This window comes from Lycium ferocissimum, chromosome 5, assembly GCF_029784015.1.
Source record: "Lycium ferocissimum isolate CSIRO_LF1 chromosome 5, AGI_CSIRO_Lferr_CH_V1, whole genome shotgun sequence".
NCBI classification, from domain to species: Eukaryota; Viridiplantae; Streptophyta; class Magnoliopsida; order Solanales; family Solanaceae; genus Lycium; species Lycium ferocissimum.
Genome location: NC_081346.1, coordinates 73,182,135 through 73,205,471, shown reverse-complemented (window position 1 = coordinate 73,205,471; position 23,337 = coordinate 73,182,135). Strand labels below are relative to the sequence as shown.

The 23,337-nt window shown below is 33.0% G+C and overlaps 2 protein-coding genes across 4 annotated transcripts; both read right to left on the bottom strand.

The window, feature by feature from the left end:
* Nucleotides 1–380: 380 nt before the first annotated feature.
* LOC132057386 (GTP-binding protein At2g22870) lies at nt 381–7,317 on the bottom strand. Its single transcript, XM_059449979.1, has 5 exons — nt 6,821–7,317; nt 5,362–5,431; nt 2,264–2,426; nt 947–1,190; nt 381–731 (listed from the first exon to the last, which is right to left on the bottom strand). The coding sequence occupies exons 1-4, from the start codon at nt 7,281–7,283 to the stop codon at nt 978–980; spliced, it is 909 nt and encodes a 302-aa protein (XP_059305962.1). The 5' UTR covers nt 7,284–7,317; the 3' UTR covers nt 381–731; nt 947–977.
* Nucleotides 7,318–16,095: 8,778 nt separating this feature from the next.
* LOC132057385 (probable glycosyltransferase At5g03795) lies at nt 16,096–19,925 on the bottom strand. Of its 3 annotated transcripts, none has more exons than XM_059449975.1 (5): nt 19,462–19,925; nt 19,169–19,362; nt 17,784–18,040; nt 16,975–17,323; nt 16,096–16,872 (listed from the first exon to the last, which is right to left on the bottom strand). In XM_059449975.1, exons 1-5 carry the CDS (start codon nt 19,634–19,636, stop codon nt 16,198–16,200), a joined length of 1,650 nt encoding a protein of 549 aa, XP_059305958.1. In that variant the 5' UTR covers nt 19,637–19,925; the 3' UTR covers nt 16,096–16,197. The 3 variants fall into 3 exon arrangements, with proteins under 3 accessions (XP_059305958.1, XP_059305960.1, XP_059305959.1); XM_059449977.1 differs by having other exon boundaries at nt 19,480–19,924; XM_059449976.1 differs by having other exon boundaries at nt 17,784–18,037; nt 19,462–19,922.
* Between the last annotated feature and the right edge of the window lie 3,412 nt (nt 19,926–23,337).

Below are 23,337 nucleotides of genomic sequence, written 5' to 3'. Positions count from 1 at the left end.
ACCAGCCAGCCAAGGCCCTTAACCGATCGCTCAGTGATAACAGAGGTAGTGGCACAAAGACTCGCTCCATTTGCAACTGATTTTTCTTTCTATAGATTTATCTAGTGCATTAGTCCAAATCCTACATTTGTATTAAAAAATTCACTAAATAATTTACAAAAATTCAGAACCCAATTAAGTAAGGAACCATGGCATATATGTCTGGAATAGATTCCATTTTAAGAGAGTTGAAAAAGCACTATCTCGTTGAAAGGTTCTATACATCTGCCCTTTCTCAACGCATTTCTTTAGACAAAGACTCCGTTTTTTCTAACACTGATGTCGTTATCCTATAATTTAGTACCTATAAAGTTCAAAAACTAAATTCGCATATGCAAGCATTACAATAATGTGATGTATTCATAATGGAAACAGATCATTCAGGACAAAAGAAGAGTCAAGAGTCCCACACATGGGAATACAAATATAAACAGAGAACATAACCCTCCAAATGGAATTGGCAATAGGCCAGTCTGGCAAGTAAATATCAATATTCAGGTCAATCTGGGGAAACAGAGAGCACAAAGCCAAATTTAGATTCTGCACCTGAAGGATACCCTTTTTATGTTTTGACCAGACAAGGGAGGTAAGTAACTCTTCCATACATTAACTATGCCTCAGTCCCAAACAAGTTGAGGTCCGCTATATGAATCCTCGCTGCTTGTTTAAGCTCAAATTATGCCATCATCATACTAAATAAGATAAAGTGGAAAATAAGTTATAATAACAATAGATAAAGTGAAAAATAAGTTCTACCAAATCTAGAACATTTTATCATTGCGCATGGAAGAATTTGTGTTCCATCACGAAGCAGCCTTACAAGTTCCATTTGGCTATATTAGTCACCTTAAGGACCAAAAGGATTAATATCATGGTAAATTTCAAAGATCCCATATAAGGGGCTTACCTTACAATACAAAGTTGATGCTTTACTTGAGCTACTCGTTGTTCCAATAGTTCCGAAGCTGTGACATATGAAGGAGTAGCTCGTCCCTACCCAAACCAGAAACACTACTAGTCATTATCCAAGGAGGTTGATGCTTATAATTCTCCCTGATAAGCTCGTGGAAATCTCTAATATTCTGATCTGGCCTTTTTGCCTTCCCTCCCTTCATTTTGTCACACTTCGTGAAAACGAACGTTATTGGTATCTGCAAATGTGTTGCATGAAAGTAGGTTATCAGGGGAAAAAGGAGAAATGTGTAGTACGAAAGTAAGAAAATGACAAATATGGTCCCTTATGTTTGATGGAGGTTCAGTAAGTCCCTTAAGTATGAACTGAACAGTTCTGGTCCGTTAAGTTTGTCAAAAGTTAACACTTTTAGTCTCCGTCAAATATTTACCGAACTTTGTTTGTTAAATTTAACAGTAACTATGGGAAAAAAAACAAATTAGCGGAACTCACATTTAAAGGTAGAATTTCTGTAGTTTCTGCTATTGTTGAGTTATTTCTAAAGACGGGTGCAACTTTTTGAGGTGTAACTCCTGCACATTTTATATCTTTTTAGTGTCTAGTGCAGTTTTTTGAGTTGCATATTTTAGGATTTGATGGGACTTTCTTAGTGTTTATGGTTAAATCTGTTTTTCATTGTTTCCGTCAAATCTAACAAACATAAATTGTTAAATATTTGACGGAGACTAGAAGTGTTAAACTTTTGACAAACTTAAAGGACTGAAATTGTTTAGTGCATGCTTAAGGCACTACGCTGAACCTACCCTCAAACTTAAGGGACTTTCTTTTGCCGCACCCGTGTCGACACGACATTACGGGTGTGGGTGTCGGATCCGTACCCGATCTCTTTTGGGTTTTTCAAAATTAACGGAAAAATTCCGGACAGATTCAATGATTTTTATAATCCAAACAAAAGCTAAGATGGACTTGAAGAAAATGGAATACCTTGTTGTATATTGAAATTTCTTTGTCACTTTTTATCTCCTTTAGAAGATTCTAAACTTTTGATCAATACTTAAAGGACTCATAATTTAGGTTCTATTTTTGCATGCCCGTATCCAGGGATCCATATCCCGAATCTTAGAATTTAGATCATGAAGGATCCCCTCTAAACTTAAGGGACCACTTTTGTCATTTCTCTACGAAAGTCAACAATGGTACGAAATGACTTACGTTTATAAGTAGCAAATGGAATAAATGGCTCAATTAACCACATGAAAAGAATGGAAATGCTAACAAAGACCACGAAGATCAGCAAAATCAGAAGCACACCTTATTGCGTCCAAGCCAATTAGCACAATCAAGGTCAATCTTCTGAGGGGGTACACTAGCATCAATTAAAAGCAGAACCGACACCAAGCTATCTCGATTTAAAAAGTAGCCTTTTGTAAAGGCAGACCAATCCATTCTAGCAGCTTCAGAAGCATTAGCAAAACTGAAACAAGCAACAAGAAATAACTTAGAAGTAGACAATACAGTTGATGCCATATTAAATCAAAAGGTACAAAAAACTAAGTGATGGCAAAACACAACTCAAAAAGCTTGTTCACAAAGGAAATAGGAGGTTCCACTAATAATTTTAACTTCTTGATTTATATGATTTAGTTTATAACTAACACAGGAATCCGGATAACCATAGTCAAATAAACTTTATTTTTTAACAGAAGGTGCGATAAAACCACATGTAAGGAGTACAAGGTTATACCAGGAGAAGCTATGACTGCCTAACATAGGTGGGAGGTCGTGGATGTTTTTATTTTATTTTATTTCTATACTTTTTATTTAGTTATTTTACGTTACATCAACATAGGATAGGGTAAAGCATAAGAACACATTGAAAAGAGAGACAGACTTGCAGGCAACTGAGAATTTGGTGTTGGGTAGTAAGAGCACAAATTAATTACTCCCTCCATCCCAATTTATGTGGCACTGTTTGACTAGGCACAAAGTTTAAGAAAGAAAAGAAGACTTTCGAAATTTGTGGTCAAACAAACCTTAAGACATTTGTGTGGCAATAAATCATTTCATTAAGGGTAAAGGGGGAAATGTTAGAGTTAAAGTTATATCTAACTATAAAAAAGGTGACATTCTTTTTAGGACAAACTAAAAAGGACGCCACATAAATTGGGACTGAGGGACTAACATTTAAGAAGTACTACGGAAGGAGAGTGCATGTCACTTATATGGGATGAATACATTCTGTGGAAGAAAATGTCATGTCAGGTTGCATTAGAAAGTAGCAAATGAAGTGTTGGTGTGTCTAAAGGTCTAGAACTTCGACCACAAAAATCTTGGTGGTGTAATGAGGCAAAGAGTACTAGAGCAAAAAAAGGGTGTTATAACAAGTTACGAACAGCAAAAGACGGAGAAGCTTTTTAAAAGTATAAGAAAGCTAAGAGGAGCTACTTAATATATTAGCAAAGCTCGAGGGGAAGCCTTAGATGGTTTGTACAAAAATCTAAGGATACGAGAAAGGGAGAAAGAAATGTATAAAATAGCACGCTTGAGAGAAGAGGATTAAGAATTTAAACCAAGTGAAGTGCACTATAATGAGATCAAGGAGAAATAAAGGGATTATTTTGATCAATTGTTCAACTCAAATCAAGAGGATAAGTTTATAAATCAAAGGGTGCACATGGGGTGGCTGTCTGGAAGTACACAAGGGGTCCTTGGGATGAGTATTCTGATAATATCAAGCTGAAAATCGGCAATGGCAAGAGAATAAAAAAGTGGATATACAAGTGGCTAGATGGTATTCCTCTTAAGGACCAATTCCCATACCTTTATGCAATCCATTCCAGTAAAGACTATTTACTGTGGCTGACTACTTTAATATCAGACCTTTAGCAGTATATGATTGACTGACTCATTAGCCCCCTCACAAGGCAGATTTGGTCAATGTTCCTTAATATTTTTGAGCCCAACAGGTCATGCCAGGAAATATCAAACTTACTCTATGTAGTGGTATAAGAAGTCTTTTTTAGTGGTAGAAGAAGTCTTTTTCTAAGGGCAACAGACAGTTCTGTAACGCTGTTTCTACTTGTATTTTCTGGATCACTTGGTAACGGAGAAACAATAAGTGTTTTAATGATAGGAGGGACACATCTGACTTGTAAAATCCAAATGTTTAACAGTCTCTATCTGTGGAGTAAGACTACTATTATCTTTGACCTATAGATTCACTGTTAGGCTTTTTAAATTCCTTCAATCTATAGAAGGATCCTCACCTCTTTCTGATGTAATCTTTCAGTACCAGCATGGTACCATTAAATAAAATCTTTACCTTTTCATAAGAAACAAAAAGGATAGCTTTATAAATCTCTACACATCTGTGCATGATAGAAACTTTAGGTACACTCATAGAAATAGGCTGGTAGAACTAAAAGATGCAATGAATTTTTTATTTTTTTTGAGGAAGGTAACATATAGGATGCAATGAAAAATATGAGGATTAGAAAAACATGTGGTCCAACGGGTATCCTTATAGAGGTTTGAAAATGTTTTGGAGAGGTTGGAGTTGTATGCCTTACCAGGCTATTTAATGTTATACTAAGAAGTGGTAGAATGCCTGATGAGTGAACAAAGAGTAGCTTCATAACTTCATTCCAATATCTAAGAACAACGGCGATATTCAAAGTTGTACAAATTATCGTGAAATTAAACTTATGAGTCATACAATGAAACTTTGGAAAAAAGTGATAGAGCGTATACAGGAGTCACAAAGAATCACTTAAGGTTTTTTCTTGATATGTCTACAATGAAGATTGATGAGAATTTATCCCAAGAGGAAGAGAGATCTACACACAGTGTTTCATAGACAAAGAGAAAGTGTGTGATAAAGCTTCGAGAAAAGTACTTTGGTGGGTGCTGGACAAGAAAGTAGTTCATATCAAACATAGAAATCTCATTAAAGATACTCCTATATAAGACGGAGCCATCACTGAAATCTTTAGGTTGTTCATTGGAATCTTTCTAAGGGTATAATTTTTTAACTAAATTTGTGGATTGTTGCCTTTGAAAGGTCTAAATCTCCTTTCTAATTAGCTTAGTTGATAACAAGCTTTAATTATCTATACTTGCTTATTTTCCATTCCTTGAATCTACATCAACTTGTTTTGGTTTGAGGCTCAGTTGATTGATTATTGAAGAGTAGCAATTTCAGTAAACACGAAGTGTAGACATGCTATTGTGCTTGAATCGAAACATTAAAATACAGTAAGCATAACGTTGAGATGAACCCTAAAGTCCTCTGTCAGCTAGCACCTCTCTAAAATAACTCGACTCGCCTATATTTCGTTCATGAATCATAAAAACCTTTAGCAATCAAAGAATATCTAGCAACAGTAAACTCAAAAGGAAAACACCCTTACCCATAGCCAGGCAAATCCACAATGTACCAACTCTTGTTCACCAAAAAATGATTAATCAGCTGAGTCTTCCCTGTATAATTAAACATACTAACATTAGAACCCACCTCTAATCCATAGAAGTACCAAGTAAATACCAAAATACAGCTACAACAATCAAAGTGAGCCATCTATTCCTACTTCGATGGACATGATTATCCAACACCCATACTTGTAGCAGGGTCAGAGCTACAAGCCTGTTTACGGGTTTGGTAGAACTCAGTAGCTTTAGCCCAGAACCTGTATTTGTGTTCGAAAATCCACTTAACATAGTATAAATAATTGGGAAATGGTCAAATTTGCCCCTCTACTATGCGAAAAGAATCGACTTTACCCTCTATTATACTATCCGTACAGAAGTACCCTGGCGTTACCACGTGGCACTGATATTTTGATGAGGTGCACGCCAAGTGGCATGCAACCTCAGCGCCCCAACTCATTTTACACCTCCCCTTCACTTGTTCTTCCCCCACTAGCATTTCCTTCCCCTCCACCACCATTGCCACCATTAACACCAGCTAGGGTGCCGCGATGGTTCATCCAAACCCCCGAAAAATTAACAATACCAGTACTATTCCTATTATAATACACCCTATTCATATAATACAACAAACCAAACAGTCGATAAAAAGTAATGTCCGAATTACTAATACACCCTATTCAGTACTATTCTTATACACCCTACCAAACAGCCCCTTAGTGAAAATCCTAGCTCCTATAACTATAACAAGCTAGCCACACACAACAGTAACTAAAAAACACATGAAAGTTAAAAGAGAAAGAGTACATAGCAAATATTCAAACCTAGTTTTTTAGAAGTGCAACCTCTTTTTTCTTAACCAAAGAATTAATAAGTGATGATTTCCCAACATTAGACCGACCCAACATAGCAAATTCAGGTCTTTCATCTTTAGGACAATCCTTAGGCTTAGTACTACTCTTTACAAATTCCACTTCTTTAATTTTAGCATAGGGTCCAACAACAATATTTGACCCACGTAAAATCATATCTTCTTTAATATCCTAGGTTCAACTTCGACAGTACTATGCGAAAGGATCAATTTTACCCTCTGTTATACCATTACCTAAATGGTTCAAAATACACCCCTCCCCGTTAGGACTGTTCAAGGTGGACACACAATCCCATGTGGCACTTACATTTTGATGAGGCAGACGTCACGCGACATGCCACCTCAGCGCCCCAACTCATGTTATATCTCCCCTTATGTTCGGTTGGTTAGTGAAAAACATTTTCCAAAAAATACCCACCCACCTCCTCATCCACCCCACCCCACCCCACCCCACCCCACTCCAACCTCACCCCAACCCACCACTCCCCCACCACCCCACACCACCACCACAACAGTAATTAAAAAATACATAAAAACAAAAGAAAGAAAGAGTACATAACAAATATTCAAACCTGGTTTCTTAGAAGTAAGAGCAACTTCTTTTTTCTTAACCAAAGAATTAATAAGTGATGATTTCCCAACATTAGACCGACCCAACATAGCAAATTCAGGTCTTTCATCTTTAGGACAATCCTTAGGCTTAGTACTACTCTTTACAAACTCAACCTCTTTAATCTTAGCATCACCAGCATAGGGTCCAACAACAATATTTGACCCAGGTAATATCATATCTTCAGTAATATCATCAGGTTCAACTCCAGGTGGCATAAACAATACTTTCTTGGCCAATATAGAAGCTGAATTTGAAGTAGTTGATGAAGATTTGAAGGTTCTTGAAGCACTGGCATGAATATAAAAATGGGTATTTCTTGTTTTTGGGTTTGGGTTTTGGGAAATGGAGATTTTGGGAAGTGAATGGAGATTGAGAATTTGGGGGAAAATGGAGAAGAGACGACATCTTGATACTACTTGCATTGTTTTGCTGATTTTGAGCTTAAGCTTCAATGGCAGCTTTATTTGTTGGAGAGAAAATTATCAAAATGGTATTTAATGTTTGGGTTTTTTGTTACGTTTAATCCTTAATGTATTAATTTGATGAAAGTGGTCCTTAATGTAATTTAAAGAGTGATTAGTCTAGTCATAAAAGATGACAGCTACAAGAAAATTTTAACTACAGTGTAGAGCGTAAATACGAAACGTAGCTATAATTTGTGTAGTTACGAGATATGAAAATTGTTGTTGTATTAGGCGGATATAAGTTTTATCAACGGAAAGAGCTGTATCAAACCGCTATCAGTTGTATCAACGCATACTGTATTAGCTAAAATAACACGAAAGAGTTGTATCTGTCCATAGTCTATATTGTATTAGCGACTATAGTTAGGCTTCGTTATTTTTTAAAAAAAAAACTATAACTAAATTTCGTAAATACAGTCTAAATATTTGGGAAATTGAAGAGGCGACATTTTGATATTATTTGCATTTTTTTGTTGATTTTGAGGTTTTGGTTATTTGTACTTCAACGGCAACTCTGGTTATCCATGCTACTTGTAGGAGAAAATGATCAAAATGGTCCTTAATGTTTGGGTTTTTGTTGCACTTAGTCCTTGAATGTATAATTTTGATGGAAATAGTCCTTGATGTATTTCAAAAAGTAATGAGAAAATTTCGTAATTACGAAAAGCAACTATAGTTTGGGCATTTACAAAACGAAGCAAAAATTGTTGTATCAGGCGGATATTGGTTATATCAACAAAAGAGTTGTACTTGTCAAGTGGCTATCAGCTCAGTTGTATCAGGCGGCTATTAGTTGTATCGGCTGAAATCGCAAGAAATATTTGTATCAACAGTGATAGTTACATTTCGTAAATACAGTAGTTACATTTCACAATTTCTTGAAACCATAGTTACATTTCATAAACAGCCTAAATAGTTGTCACATCGCGTAATTTTTCTTTTTATTAAACTTCAATCTCAAGTATTTTTTTCAAATTTCAATCAAATGGGTCGTTCATCTTTAGGACAATCTTTAGGCTTATTACTACTCTTAACAAACTCCACCTCTTTAATCTTAGCATCAGCTGCATAAGGTCCCACAATAATATTAGACCAAGGTAAAATCACATCTTCAGTAATATCTTGAGGTTCAACTCCAGGTGGCATAAACAATACCTTCTTAGCCTATATAGAAGCTTTGAAGAAGATTTGAAGGTTCTAGAAGCAGATGCATGAATATAGAAATTGGTTTTTTTGGGTTTTGAGAAATAGGTATTTTGGGAAGTGAAGTGTGTTTGATAGATTGAGAAAACATAGACAGAGATGGAAATTGAAAAGGCGACATTTTGACACTGCTTGCATCTTTTTTGCTGATACTTTAATGGCTGCTCTGTTTCAATGCTACTTATCGAAGAAAATGATCAAAATACAACTTAATCTTTGGGGGTTTTGTTACATTTAGTCCTTAATGTATAAATTTGATGGAAATGGTCTTTTAACGTATTTCAAAAAGTGATCAGTCTGGTCCTAATTCATACGAGTAAAGATAATCGCTATATTTGTTGTAAAAATAAATAAACAAAAGCCTCGGCATATGCACTGCACGTGAGCCATCAAACTACCGAACAAAAGTACTTTCTTGTATCGTTAAATTTGGATTTCAGAAACTTATGTGATGTGACAACCAATTAGATTATATTTATGAAACGTAAACTGTATTTATCAAATGTAGCAAATACACAATATATATATATATATATGTGCGTGTCGCGTATCTTTCATATACTCTTTCAACGATTAACCGATACGGATGCACTGATACCACTGATATTCGTGTTTTCAACTTGATACAGGTCTAAGCTGTATGCGCAACTATAGCTATGTTTCATAATTACACTCCAAACAGTTTGCTATTCATGAATAGATCTTCTTTTTAATAAGTATTTTTTTCAAATTTCAATCAAATGGGTCGCTCATCTTTGGGAGAATCCTTGGGCTTATTACTACTTTTCACAAACTCAACTTCTTTAATTTTAGCTGCATAGGGTCCCACAACAATATTCAACCCGGATAGTATCATATCTTCAGTAATATCTTCAGGTTCAACTCCAGGTGGCATAAACAATACTTTCTTGGCCAATATAGAAGCTGAATTTTAAGTAGTTGATGAAGATTTGAAGGTTCTTGAAGCATTGGCATAAATACAGAAATGGGGATTTTGGGAAGTGAAAGGTGTTTGATAATTTGGGGAAAAATGGAGAAGAGATGGAAATTGATAAGGCGAAATCTTGATACTACTTGCATTTTTTTTGCTGATTTTGAGCTTATGCTTCAATGGTTGCTCTACTTATTGGAGAAAATTATCACAATGCTCCTTAATATCTGGGCTTCTGTTACATTTAGTCCTTAAGGGTGATAGCCAGTTAGAAGTATACAACTATTAATAATAGGGAATCTATGTATAATGTTGTTAGTGTACTTGTCCGCTCTTCGCGCTTGTCATAATATCTTTAATATATGATTGAAATCATAAAATTATGTTTAAATTATTTGATGGAAAGTGTTTGTGAAAAATACTGTAGGTTTAGTATGAAAACAATCTAACTCAATGTAGATAAATTTGAATAAGAAAATCATTTATAAATCCAACATTATTTTAGTGGAGGAGAGCACTTCGTAATAAGAGAAAACTTACATAAGATAAGAAAAATTATTGTGACAAAAAAAAAATGGAGCCAAAAGTATTAAACTTTTAACGCAATATATATGATGAGAAAAATCAAACAAAAATTCATAGAAATGTTAAACAATAAAATGAGTGTTATAGAAAAATAATTCTCAAACTCTCTTCTCTTGTTGAAGTAATCTTTTCAAACCAAAATAAATTATATAGATTTGTTGTAATACATACTCGTCTAATACTTCTAAAAAGACGGATTCAGTATATGAAGTTTATAGGTTCTCGATGATCTAAAATTGATATACAATACTGCGCTCACGTGAACCCTATATTTATATATATTCTATGAATTTCTTAATATAAATATAGGGTTTAAAAGAAGCTATTGGATTCACATGAACCCATTCCGTATAGGCTAAGTCGCCCCTGGTTGTACTTGTTTCTGAAGGTAGATTATGAATGAGGCCATTTAACTACAATATCTGACGAAGCTAATAATTTATAATTTTGAATTTAAGTATACAAGTTACAACCACAAATTCATCCGACCAAATTGAATATTGTTTATGTATCCACAATAAAGTGCAAAGTCTCGTAAGCATAATTCTCACAACATCGAGACTACAAGCTTGCAAAAGTTACTTTGAGTCTTAACTTGTATAGCATCAGTTAGTCACTTTCAAAATGAAAGTGAAATAGGAAGAAGCAATTCATATCAATATTCACACTAACCAACAACGACGAATAAGCAGATTTTCTGTCCACCTCTGTATTTTCATATTATTGCCCCAGCCCTTCTAATTTTTTTTTTAATTTTTTTTGTTGCCTGGCGGGAAGTTGCCACATATTTCGCGTCGACTTATCTAGCTTTTGTATTGCTGGAAAAAAACTTCAATTTGATAAGAAAAGTAAAAATAAATTATAAAAGAAGCTAAAAAATTTGATAAAATATGTAATCCAAAGAGAGGACATCAAGCTTATTTATGGAGAGGGGAATTATGAGGATGAGTAGGAGGACATCAAGCTTATTTATGGAGAGGGGAAATATGAGGATGAGTTAGAAGAATTAGTCCTTCATTATCACCACATTTAAGAATAATATATTAAGAGCACTACTTTTGATTCACAAATGGACTATGAAGTGCTTATGTACTTTACTTTTGGAAGGTATGCTATATTTGGTTCTAACATTTCTCGCACTTTATTAATTTTATATTTAGTTTTTGCATGTGATTTATTTCATTTATAATATGAACATTATACGAGTTTTAGATAATTGCTAATAGGATATTATTTATTAGATAGCTATGACCGAATCTCACATCGGCTCTTGAAGAAATTTGGCCACCTTTGCGGGTCATTTCTTTCGGTTTCTCTCATCCTTACATATATGTTTATTTACAAAAGTTAAGAGCTTGCAGTTTGATTTGTTGCATGGTTATAACGGTGTTGATTAATTGCAGTTGATGACTTTTCATCATGATATAGTTGGAAAACTTGTCCCATTTCCGCGGTTGATGGGGAAGTAATTTTCAAATTATCCTTAAATTTAGGATCTTGATATTTTTATTATAAACAGTTGCTCTAAGGGAGAGGTTCGAGGCTAACAATTGTTTGTGTTTTTATTTCCCTTTTTTTTTCTCTTTTTCATATTTTTTTCTTCTTTTTCATGTTAGTTCGACATAAATTCAAAAAAAAAAAGAAAAAAAAAAGGTTTTTTTTAGGCTATAGAGAGATGTCACATCACCTTGTTTATGCCTAGCTTTATTATATATATAGATTTAGATAGATTGATTGACATGTGGATTAATTTTACATCCATTTTCAAATAATCTTTTTAAAATGTATCTTATAAAACGGAAATTTGAACTAATTTCTTTTTATATGGCTACTTAATTTCTATTTTTATTTCAGGGATTATTTCTTAATTATAAAATAAACTAAAGTTCAACTTTCAGTTTAAATTCAATCGCATTTGTTCTTTATAACACTGTCTATAATTTAGTTTCTTCAGTTCAAACTGAATATTATATACTGTGTGAATCGTATGATCCGAATATGAAAAATTGATCTCTAAATTTATATTGACATCATAGCAAAACAAAAAACATATTATATGTACTGCAAAGATAAAAAACTTTAAAAATTAAATTAAAATTTTTGAACTTCTTGACATAATACTGCTCTCAAGTGAATTATCCTATAGATAAAAGTACTTGGAGTTAAATTTGATTGTTGTGCATTTATTCTAGTTCTTGCATGTACAAAAAAAAAAGTGATTAAACTTCAAATATTTTACAAACGTTGATCAACTCTTAAATAGCAATCGTAATAAAAGTGGCTAACTGATGCACTTCACCCCAATTTGTGGCCAAAGAGAGACCCAACTTCAATGCTGAGCCCAAATAAAAAGTGGGGCTATCGTAACAAGAGATCCCGTGATTATATTTTTGCACGGATTGTCCTTCAAAGGGGCCGGCCTTTAATTTTTGTCTTCGCTTGAAAAAGTAGCTAAAAATACCCGGAGGTTCTGAGCGCGAACTTCGCTTTAAAAGGTGGCTAAAAATACCCCGAGGTTCTGGGTGCGAACTCTCGCTTGAAAAAAAAAAATTGCAAGGCAAGGCTTCACAAAAAATTTGCCTTATTAAAATTCTGTCTACCTAACTTTTGCCCAAATAGCCTAATTTTGCTATAAATCTCTGCCTTGCGATTTTTTTTTAACTGAGCCGTGTTTCGAACCTAAAACCTCGAGATATTTTAGGGAAAGACAAAAATTAAAATCCAGTAATTTGAGTGGCAAAAATTAAAGACCGCCCCCGAATAGGGCCAGTCGTGCAAATTGGCCCAATTTGCACGATTTCGCTTCGTACGGACTGGACTTTAATTTTTTCCCCTCAATTCGCTGGTCTTTAATTTGTTTCCTTTCACATAAAAAGGTGGCCAACCTATGCCTTTTCGAGCGAAGTTATATAGAACATATGCCTGAGAGGACAGACTTTACCTTAAGACATAACTCAAAGTCTACCGAAGATAAGACAAACTTTTATTTATGCCTTAAGGCAAAGTCTGCCGCATAAGGCAGACTTTTGGCAAAGGCATTGCCATGCGATTTTTTTTATTTTATTTTTTTGACTGAGTGGGGATTAGAATCCAGAATCTCAGGGTATTTTCTGTCACCTTTTTAAGCGAATGACAAAAATTAAACACCAACAATTTGAGGGACAAAATTTAAATACCACCACAAAAGAAGGACAATCCACGCAAAAAATGTGCAAATTGCCCATGGTTCGACTCATAGGTCCAATATAGATAGAAGGAGCCACCGGCCCGGTTGAACAAACTACTAGCAAAATGGAAAATAACAGAGAAAATTCATAAATATAAGGTCTACAAGAGTTAATTATATTCATGAAGAGCAGCAACAGATAGCCGTAGCGGAATTTGATTACTGTTATATTAGTTGTTGTAGTCATATAAATTTTAATGCATTTGATTTATAAAATAATTCAAAGACATATTGGTCCTAATAAATGTTTTGGGCTAATATAATTGAATTGACGAATAAAAATTTAATCATTTTTTTGCGCAAATTGTCCTTCATTTTGAGTGGTCTTTAATTTTTTTCCTTCAAATTGGTGGTATTTAAGTTTTGCCCTTTGCCGAATACCCCGAGGTTGTAGGTTCGAAACCCAACTCAGTATAAATAAAAAATAAAAAAAATAAAAAGAGAGATCGCAAGGCAGATGTTTGGATTCGCAAGGCAGAATTTGCAAAACTCTGCCTTGCGAATCCAAACTCTACCTTGCAAATTTTTTTAAAATTTTTGACTGAGCAAGGGTTCGAACCCGAAACCAAGGAATTTTTTAGCGAAGGGCAAAAGTTAAAGACCACCAATTGTCAAAACTTAAAGACCACCCCCAGCGAAGGACAATCCTGCAAATTGCCCAAATTTAATTAATGGACAAATCTCGTTGGGCTACTCCATTTAATTGGGCTATAAATGATGAGCCTACTTTCTCAAACCCAAGATATCATCTTATCGTAGAGGCCCAAATTGGTACCACGTATCAAATGACGCGGCATGCTAAATCAAACAAAGGAGCCAATAGGATCATGCCACATGCCAAAATGACAAAGCATGCCTAGTCAAATCAAAGGCCAATGAAGATGCGCCACGTGTACAAGTGACATGTTCCGATCAATCAAATATCGCCATGTCAACTTAAATCTGATTGGACGAAAGAAGTATGTCGTTATCACAACTCTTGCATCCTACAACTATAAATAGGGGTCTCACAATTCAGAAAAGGGACCTGAATTCTAACAAGAAGCCAGAGAGAGGGCTTGTGGATCAAACGCCGCAGATTTCTCCGCAAGCTACAAATTTCAAGCAAGCAAGTATTTCTCTACAAGTTCTCAAGATCAAGACCATCAGATTCAAGATCAAGCTTCAAACCTTGAATTCAAGTACAAGTCAAGATCAAATCCATCAAGTTCAAGATCAGGCTCAAAAGCCCTTGAATTTATTATCGAAAGAAAGAATCAGTGAAATCAAAGAGATTGTAACACTCATATTTGAAATCAAATACTACAATCGTTGCGATATTTTCCTATCTTGATTATTATTTTCTCGACACGAATTTTATTGTCTACAGTTAGTCTTTTAACATCTTGCCTATATTTATTTTCTTGAGAGCCTATGCGACAAGTAGAAAAGGAGAAAAGAATAATTTAAATACTTTTGTCATGAAGGTAGTTAAACATTTCTATCAAACATGCTGGTACATTGATAATATGATTGATAATGTGAAAAATTCTTATGAAAATTTCTTCAACAAATGATTTGTGTTGTCTATTTTAATTCCACTTAGAAGTTTTTAAATGGTGGAGTAATTATTTAATCTATTTTAATTCCACTTAGAAGTTTTTAAATGGTGGAGTAATTATTTAACTTTTGTAAAGAAATCAACAATTTATCACAGTTTTTATGAATCTATTGCAATACTACTGTACTTTATTTGTCTGCTCTACTTTCGTCTGTCTCTGCTTCCAGCTTTTAAAAGACTTTTAAGTTCTATTTCTCATGCCTTTCAGAAAAATATTCTGAGAGATTTTTTGTTTTTATGAACAAATTACCTTTTTAAATTGTTTTTTGTCTTAAAATAATATTTCATTTTGATTATCAAAAAACCTCCGCTTTTAGGAAACAAAATCTTTCTTTTCAGCTTTTGAAGAAAAAAGAATCTAATCCAAAGGGGCCAAAAAGTCAATATAAGAATAAATTCAATATATACTAGGACTTTGACTATTCATTTGTCACGTTATACCGTTCTTGATTAAAAATAGCAAGATTTTATGACGAGCACCTTCTACGCTACTGACAGTCTTCAATCTACATGCACAAAGCCACTTGGCCAATGTGACATAAAAATGTCCACCTCTTTTTTTAATTAATCGACGTATACATCTCTTCACAAGACTTCCGCAATTTGTTGGCCTCCAAATCAGTGACGCACCAACACCAAATTGGAATTTGTAATTTTAAAATATACTATAGTAGTAATTTAACATGATATTGTAAATTGTAGTGCTGCATATTGCTTCTCAAGGATGGAGCTAGAGGGGCGAAATAGTTCATTTGAATCTTTTTCATTGGGAACTCATATGATATATATCAAGTTTTTTTTTTTTTTTTTAATATACATATAATAGATGATGAAACCTTGATAAAAATCCTTCATCTGTCATTGTTGCCTAGACTCAATGAAGAGACAATAATAAACTTGCATGAACACTTAGCAAGCCGGCCTTTACTTTATTAACAAATAAACTGCAATTGGACTCTGATCTAACAGATTAATTAAAGAAGGCCTCCATTTCATATAGAATAAAAAAATGCAAAATACAAAATATTTTCACCTCTGATGATTGTTCCCAAATCCCAAGAGAGATTTAATGTTTGGAATCTTCTAAAGCAGAATCAATGAGAACATCAATAACAAACTAAAGACAAAACACAATATAAAGACGACTTCAAGGCTTACTAAACTTTGACTTAGAATGATATAACCAATACACCTACTAAACTTTGGTATGAAAATGGCACTTACATTAACCACCTAAAACAAATATTTAAAAAAATTTAATAAACGTAGGTTCCTAAACAAATTACATTCGTGGTTCACCTAAAACAAAAAAGAAGATACAAATGGATCACAAATATTCAAGACCACGAAGCCTCATATTCAATCTTCTAAGCCAAACAGAATGAAGTATCATGTGGAACACATCATATCTTTTTGGAGTCATATTAACTTCAAAATGCCTCCTCACTTGTTTACCTCTTCTTTGCAATCTTATATATTGCCTTGTAGAAATTCCAGACAGAATTTTCTTCAAGTTGGGAATTTGCTCGACAGGGACTTCAACAGAGAACGATTTCCAGTTCAAAACGTCGCTAAATGGTGGCACGTAATGGTCCTTAAGGAGGACCGGGACACATCCAGTGTAAAGTGCCTCAACCATCCGGGGACTAGCAACTTCATAACCACTAGGACAAAGGCAAAATTTGCTATTCCTTAGCATGCCATAGTACGAGACGCCTTTTGGTAGATACCGGTGGACTTGGATATCTTCGTCTTTGTTCTCCCAATGCTCTAGAAGTATTGGGCGTATAGGCCCGTGAAGCCCTCCAGCGAAGAAAGCCAATATTGATCGACGCGATGGGGATGGACCGCCGATTAGGCCATCCATCGTACCTCCTGGAAGAAGGATCTCCGGGAATGATACATCTCTAGAAGGTTTGAATCCTTCCGAGGTATTAGCATTGCATAACGCTCGGATTGAGTTCTTGTATAGATCCGGAACAGCCTTTGAAAGTTCAGGCCCCTACAAGATCGACGCATTTCAAAACAATCATTATTCTAGTAACAAAATTTTCTCCAGAACTGATACAAAATAGTCAATAAAGTATGAGGATGTAAGTTTTACCCAATCATGGCAAGCGAGCATGAAGTGATCTGCGCCTAGGCTTCGATTCCAATAAGGATATTTTCCAGAGACAAGATTAATGTAATCTGTAAGCGTCTGTTTCATCGGATTCCAATGTTCTTTGGAGTTTCTATCATATATGAAGTGAACTATTGCCGTCACACTGATAGGTAGGAAAAAGACCTGAGCTTTCTTGGGGTCTCTGGTCCGGAATTTGGTTGTCTCCATTTGATAAATGAAGTTCCCCTCCATCGCATATATGCTTTTGCACGGACCATTGTGAAAAATAGGCTGTTCTCCTTCTTCGTACACAAATACCTTGAATTGCTTTTCCATTTCCAAGTAACTCCTGAAGTTAGAACCAAATACATTAGCTTTCATAAATTTGCTTCAATTGGAATAGTCTCGAAAATTTAATCTGTAATGAATAGCAGACTAATTCGACTCTGTTTTGAAAATTATACACAACAACATACTTAGTGTATCAGCACGATTTAACATGACAAGGACGACGAATTCTTTCTATGCAAGAAGGCAAAATGAGAATATTCTAACAGAACTATTAAAAGTAAAACGACAATGACCAAACAAATTTGCACCAATCATGGCGAAGAATAGTATATTATTCCATTAACATGTCTACGGTCTACCTCAAGAGAATTATCTAAATCCATATATCACGACGACAGACAAAATATAGGACAAAACGATTATATTGGACAGAGAAAAAATAGACTTCTCAAAGGTATCAATTAGATGACCAAAAAATGTCATGTCAAATTGATAATGCTCGAAAAACAGAGCCATACCTATGAAACGCTTTGGCATTCCAATACATCGGACCTGATGGAACATAGTCAGGGTCATTCGTTTGATTTCCAGATGTAGTGGCTTCTTTGATGGCTGCTCGAGCTTTCCCCAATTTGACTTCTAGCCTCTCCAGATTGCTAAAAATTTTCTTGATTTTAGGTTCAATTGGAAGAGCCTGAGTTTCATTCAAAGAAGGAAACTCATTTGGTTTCTCCAATGAAATGTTAAAACTTTCATCCCTCTGTATTACAACCTGCTTAAAAAGATTCATTAGTATAATTCATCGATCAATCTTCGATTCAAAAAGGGAAGATCGGTCCATGGCTTTCGCAACAAAATTACCAAATCACAAGACTTGAACAAACTAGATGATACATAAACGATAACTGGATGGTACGTGCAAATTATTCCATACTAATGAGTACTAGAATTAACATTTGCTTTAAATTATGAGACCACTGCAAAAAAAGTTCAAGTCAAAAAAAAAAAAAAAAAAAAAAAAGTCAACCTCTTTTCTTTTTCTTTTTTTATTAGAATTATAATGCAGTTTCTTCAAACCAGTTCAGTTAAATTCTATGGATCTATTATGCAGAAATTGAACTATTCAAAGGGGAAAAAATCTAGTCAAAATCTGCAGTGAGATTCTTATCGCTTTTTGCTCAATAATAACAACCAGTATGCTTCTAAAACATTAAAAATAGAAACAAAAAATGATTAAAAAAAAGTTTTTTTTTTTCCCATTAGTCAAAGCTTCATTATTCAATCTCCCTCTAAAAAATTATTATAATTAAGTGACCTTTTCGTTTCTACAGATAATCTTGTCATTTTCAGTCCAAACAAATTTTACAAGATTAAGGGAAACTCTGATTTCGCTTAAAGTAATCATCACACACACACACAGAGTGAAACTAAAGAAAAGGTACATGCATAAAAAATCCCCACAGAATTCTTCTACAACTTTAAAAATGTTCTTAAAAAAACAATTAATTACAGATTAGTCACATCTTCATTATTCTTTCTCCCTCAAAGATATTATTATAATTTAAGTAACCACCTTTTCATTTCTACTCTTAACAAATTTTACAAAATCAAGACTTCAATTTTAATCAAGGAATATCTAATTTCAGAGTGAACCTAAAGAAAAGGTACATGCATAAAGAAATCCCCACAAAATTCTTCTAACATAAAAAATTTAAAAACTTTTGTAAAAACTATATATATATATATATATTCCTCTAAAACATTAAAAATCAGAAGGAAAAAAAAATCATCACACAAACACAGTAAAACTATAAAAAGGTACATGCATAAAGAAATCCCAACAAAATTCTTCTAACATAAAAAATACATAAAAAAATAAAAATATTAACAGAATATAACTTACTGGTTTTTGCTGATTTTCTTGAACTTGTTCTTCAGATTCTTGATCAGCTTCAGCAGTAAGTGGTGAAAAATTATTACTATTAATAGTACTATTAAAACTGTAATCTTCTAAAATAGCTTCTTCACGGTCAGCGCCACCGTTGACCACCGCCACCGCCACCAATTCCGGTTGCTTGCCACCGGAGTTATTTTTTCCTGTAAATTACAAAAATACCCTTTTAATAATTACCTCTAATTAAAATCATCATTATTACTAGTAATAATTAATTCAAGTTCAAGATTTTGAATAATAACCTGAACCAAAAAGCCAACTTGGAGAAGAAAATGATAAAGAAGATGAATTCTTTGAATTCCCAAATGCGAAGAAAATAGAAACTAAAATAAATGGGACCATAATCCATAAAAGTCTTGTTGATGTTGATTTACAGCATGATGAACATATCTTCATTTTACTAGACCCTTCCGTCATTTTTTTCACATGACCAAAAAAAAAGATTACTAACTAGGAAACTAGTACTAGTACTGATACTAATGATTACAATCTTCTAATAAATGGTGAAATTATATAGTATGTGTGTATTTATTTTCTTGGGGAGAAGTGAAGGGGAAGAGAGATGGTTTTTGTTTAAGAAGTGAAGTAATTGGTGAGAAATGGTTGCAATATTCTGCCAAGCGTCTCATAGTCTAAGCCTTTATTTTCATGCAAAAATAACTCATTTTTTCTTTCTTTTTAGCTTCTTTGTCATTCCCACTTTTGTCCTTTTCCTATTTATTTCCAGAAAATAATGCACACTAATGGGCTTTTTTGTTTTTATTTTGTATTTTTTAAGAAATTTCCAAACTCATCACCGTCCCCTGCTAATTGTACAACATCTGGCTACTCTCTCCAAAACTTTATTATTAAGGGTCGTTTTGGTATGGTGGATAAGCAAAAATAGTTCCGGGATAAAAATTTAGTACCGCCTTATCTCACGTTTGATTAGAATAAAATCCCGAGATTAGTTATCCCGGAATTAAGTGTTATTTTTATCCCACATTGATGGTGGAATAACAATCCCGGGATAACTAATCCCTGGATAGCTTGTTTTCTAACCAAACGAGCCCTAAAGTTTTAAGTTATATTTATGGACGGCATAAGAATTATTTATATAATTTTGTTATTTAAGGTAAGTGTGTGTTGGATTTGATATCCTTTCTTCATCCCTTTTTGGATGTCAATGGAAGGTTAGCAGAATGTATTGTGTCAACTGCTATGTGCTAAAAAATTGCATAGAAACTCTTTTAGTAATCTAGAAGAAATGATAAGTAATCTGTTACTATAACAAGTTAAATTATACATAATTAATATATCACAAATTGTTACATTGTCAATGTATATAACTTAAATTTTTTTTTTTATTAGTTTATAACATAAGTTTAAGGTCTATGTATTGATCATATAAAAATATGTACACAATCTGGTCAAAATTTACTATGTAACTATAAATAAATCTTTTAATAAACATTAATGATTAAATATTGATAAAAATAATAGTTAACCTATTGTTATTGCATCGCATGTTAAAATTTACTTACGGTGTCAAAGAATCTTTACAATATTAATAAATCTAAATTGATCCTTATAATACGGTGTCCGTATTAATTTGCACAAATCTCGACTAATCTATTGAATTAACCAAATATCTGTTATTTTTTATCAACTCAAATATTAGTTCTCAAATATTAGTTCATCTTCTCTATCAAAATATAAACAAATAAGAAAGAAATTAACTATTTTACTCTCTCAAATTCACTTGATTTGATACGTTTGAGGTGGCTATTGAATAGAGAGGTTAGTGAAGGGATGAACGTCAAGTTATTTAATGAGTAGGACTTTTTTGAATTTTTGAAAAATGGCATTAAGTTAATGGAGGTAATTAATAGATTTTTTTTTTTTTTTTTTTTTTTGGAAATTGAAATATGTAATGAGATCTCCATAACTGCCTTTTGTTGTCATTATTATGTTACGGTAAGGAATTTATTTAGGATAGTCTACTCCCATGACTAGGAAAGTAGTTTTCAAGATTCTCAATGAAACTATTTTGTCAAAGTAAGAAAAGTTCAACTACTAAAATATAGGACATGCATCATGGCTTTTTCGTTATTGACTTTTCTGTTTTCCTTTTTCGTACAAGGTTACTTATTCACGGTTTGGTTAAAAATTGATCCAAACCGCAAATAAAATTAAACCGATTAAATAAATCGATAGTTGTTTGGTTTTGGTTTAAATTTTAAAAAACCGACAATATTTGATTTGGTTTGGTTTTATTAAAAACAAACCGAAGAAAAAAAGAACCAAACCGACCAAATAATATACACAATTTTTACAATTACTAGTAAGTGATATCGATGATAAAAATAGTAGATCACATGAGGAACACTTGTTTTAAAGCATTTTTGTGATTTTTCTTAAAGTGAGATATATGATGGTATGTCATCACTAGATGCATAATTTAGAATGTTTCGTTTTTCTGATTTTTTGTCTATATATATTATTGTTTTATTAAAATTCAAAATGTTAGAAAAATAAAATTAAAACTAAATAGATCAATGAAAGAAGAATCGAAAGAGAATTAATTGAGATGGATCTTATACCTATATCGATTAACTATATATGTATTGGTCTAATAAATAAAAAAATTCATGCAATTTCTAGAGCATATGACGATAATAGTAGGGCAGAAAATCATAAATTTAGTAACAATATATTAATCTTGATAAATAATTTTAAGTGTTTTTTTTTATTTTTTCATCAATTTTTTTAATTTCTATTAGGCTAATGAACTTTATAGTTTATACCTTAAGCCCATTTCTTAAAAGAAATTCATAAATCCAAACCCATTTATTCAAAGAAACAACTATGAGATTTACCTAAATAAAATTGTATTTCTTATAAACTTTATTCACTTGATTAGAGCTTATAGATCTTAAGACATTTTCTCCGTAATCCAAAAAAAAAATCTAGCTCCCACAATAAAAGGGTAATAACTGATAATAAGTTGAAAAGGGATGGAAAAGTCTTTCTTAGTCGTAGGAAAATAATGGAAGAGAGAAAAACCATTAGGTTTCTTAAAAATCGAAAACCGATGCAAACTGAACTGAATCGACAACAACCAAACCGATGGATATGTATTATGTTTGGTTTTGGTGTGATTTTAATAATTAAAAACCGATTAAATTGATTTGATTTTGGTTCCATTCAAAAACCGACCCCTGAATACCTCTAAAGGTTAGGCCGCCATTTTATGTCCTCTATTTATGATACTACTTTTACTTTTTAAATCTCTTCAAAATTCGGTACGTTTTTCTAAGAAGAGAATTTATAGGACATAATAATGTAATCAATTAAAATGAAATAAAGAAATATGAAGAAACATGTACTCCTAATTACTTGTTGGGTAACCTGTAACGTAACACGCTTAAGGACTTAAAAAGATAGAGAAAACGAAAAGGCAAGCGTGAATTTAGCTTTGTTCATTGTATTCATTCAAATAAGAAAGTATTTCATATTATACTTGAACTTTGCTTTGGCTTTTTAAAGAGATGATATCATGTTTATTTAAAAGGGAATTGGTGTGCCAGCTATAATTGGTAAAATCACAAATTCGATAAATTTGATTGAGGATAGATTAGTCAATAACAAAAATGAATATTAATTACTTTTATTTTTGGGAGAGTAGCACTTTTGATAATTTAGATATTGATAAATTCTTATTTTAATCCTTGTGATATAGGACGTGATATATTTACCTTCAATTAATTTGATGTATGTTTATGATGCCTTTATGTAGGAAATATGTTCTTTTTAGAAGCATGTTACTCTAAACAAAATGGAGTAACAATTCAAGTTTAACATAAATAATTAAACGGTGAAACGGTTAATCATTTTGAAAATTTTGTGGATATTCATAAGCAAAATAATTAATTAAAAGTGTACGTTTTAATTACGTACTGAAAGTAATAAATATTTAGTCAGACATAATGAAGACTAAAATTAAGATTTACCAACACTAAAAGGAACGAAAAACGTTACTGCTAACTCTTTAATTGTTTTTCTCTTTTCGTTTGTTTTATTGCATGGTTATGACCATATTGGAATAGTTGTAGAAGATATAAATGAGGTCTTTGTCA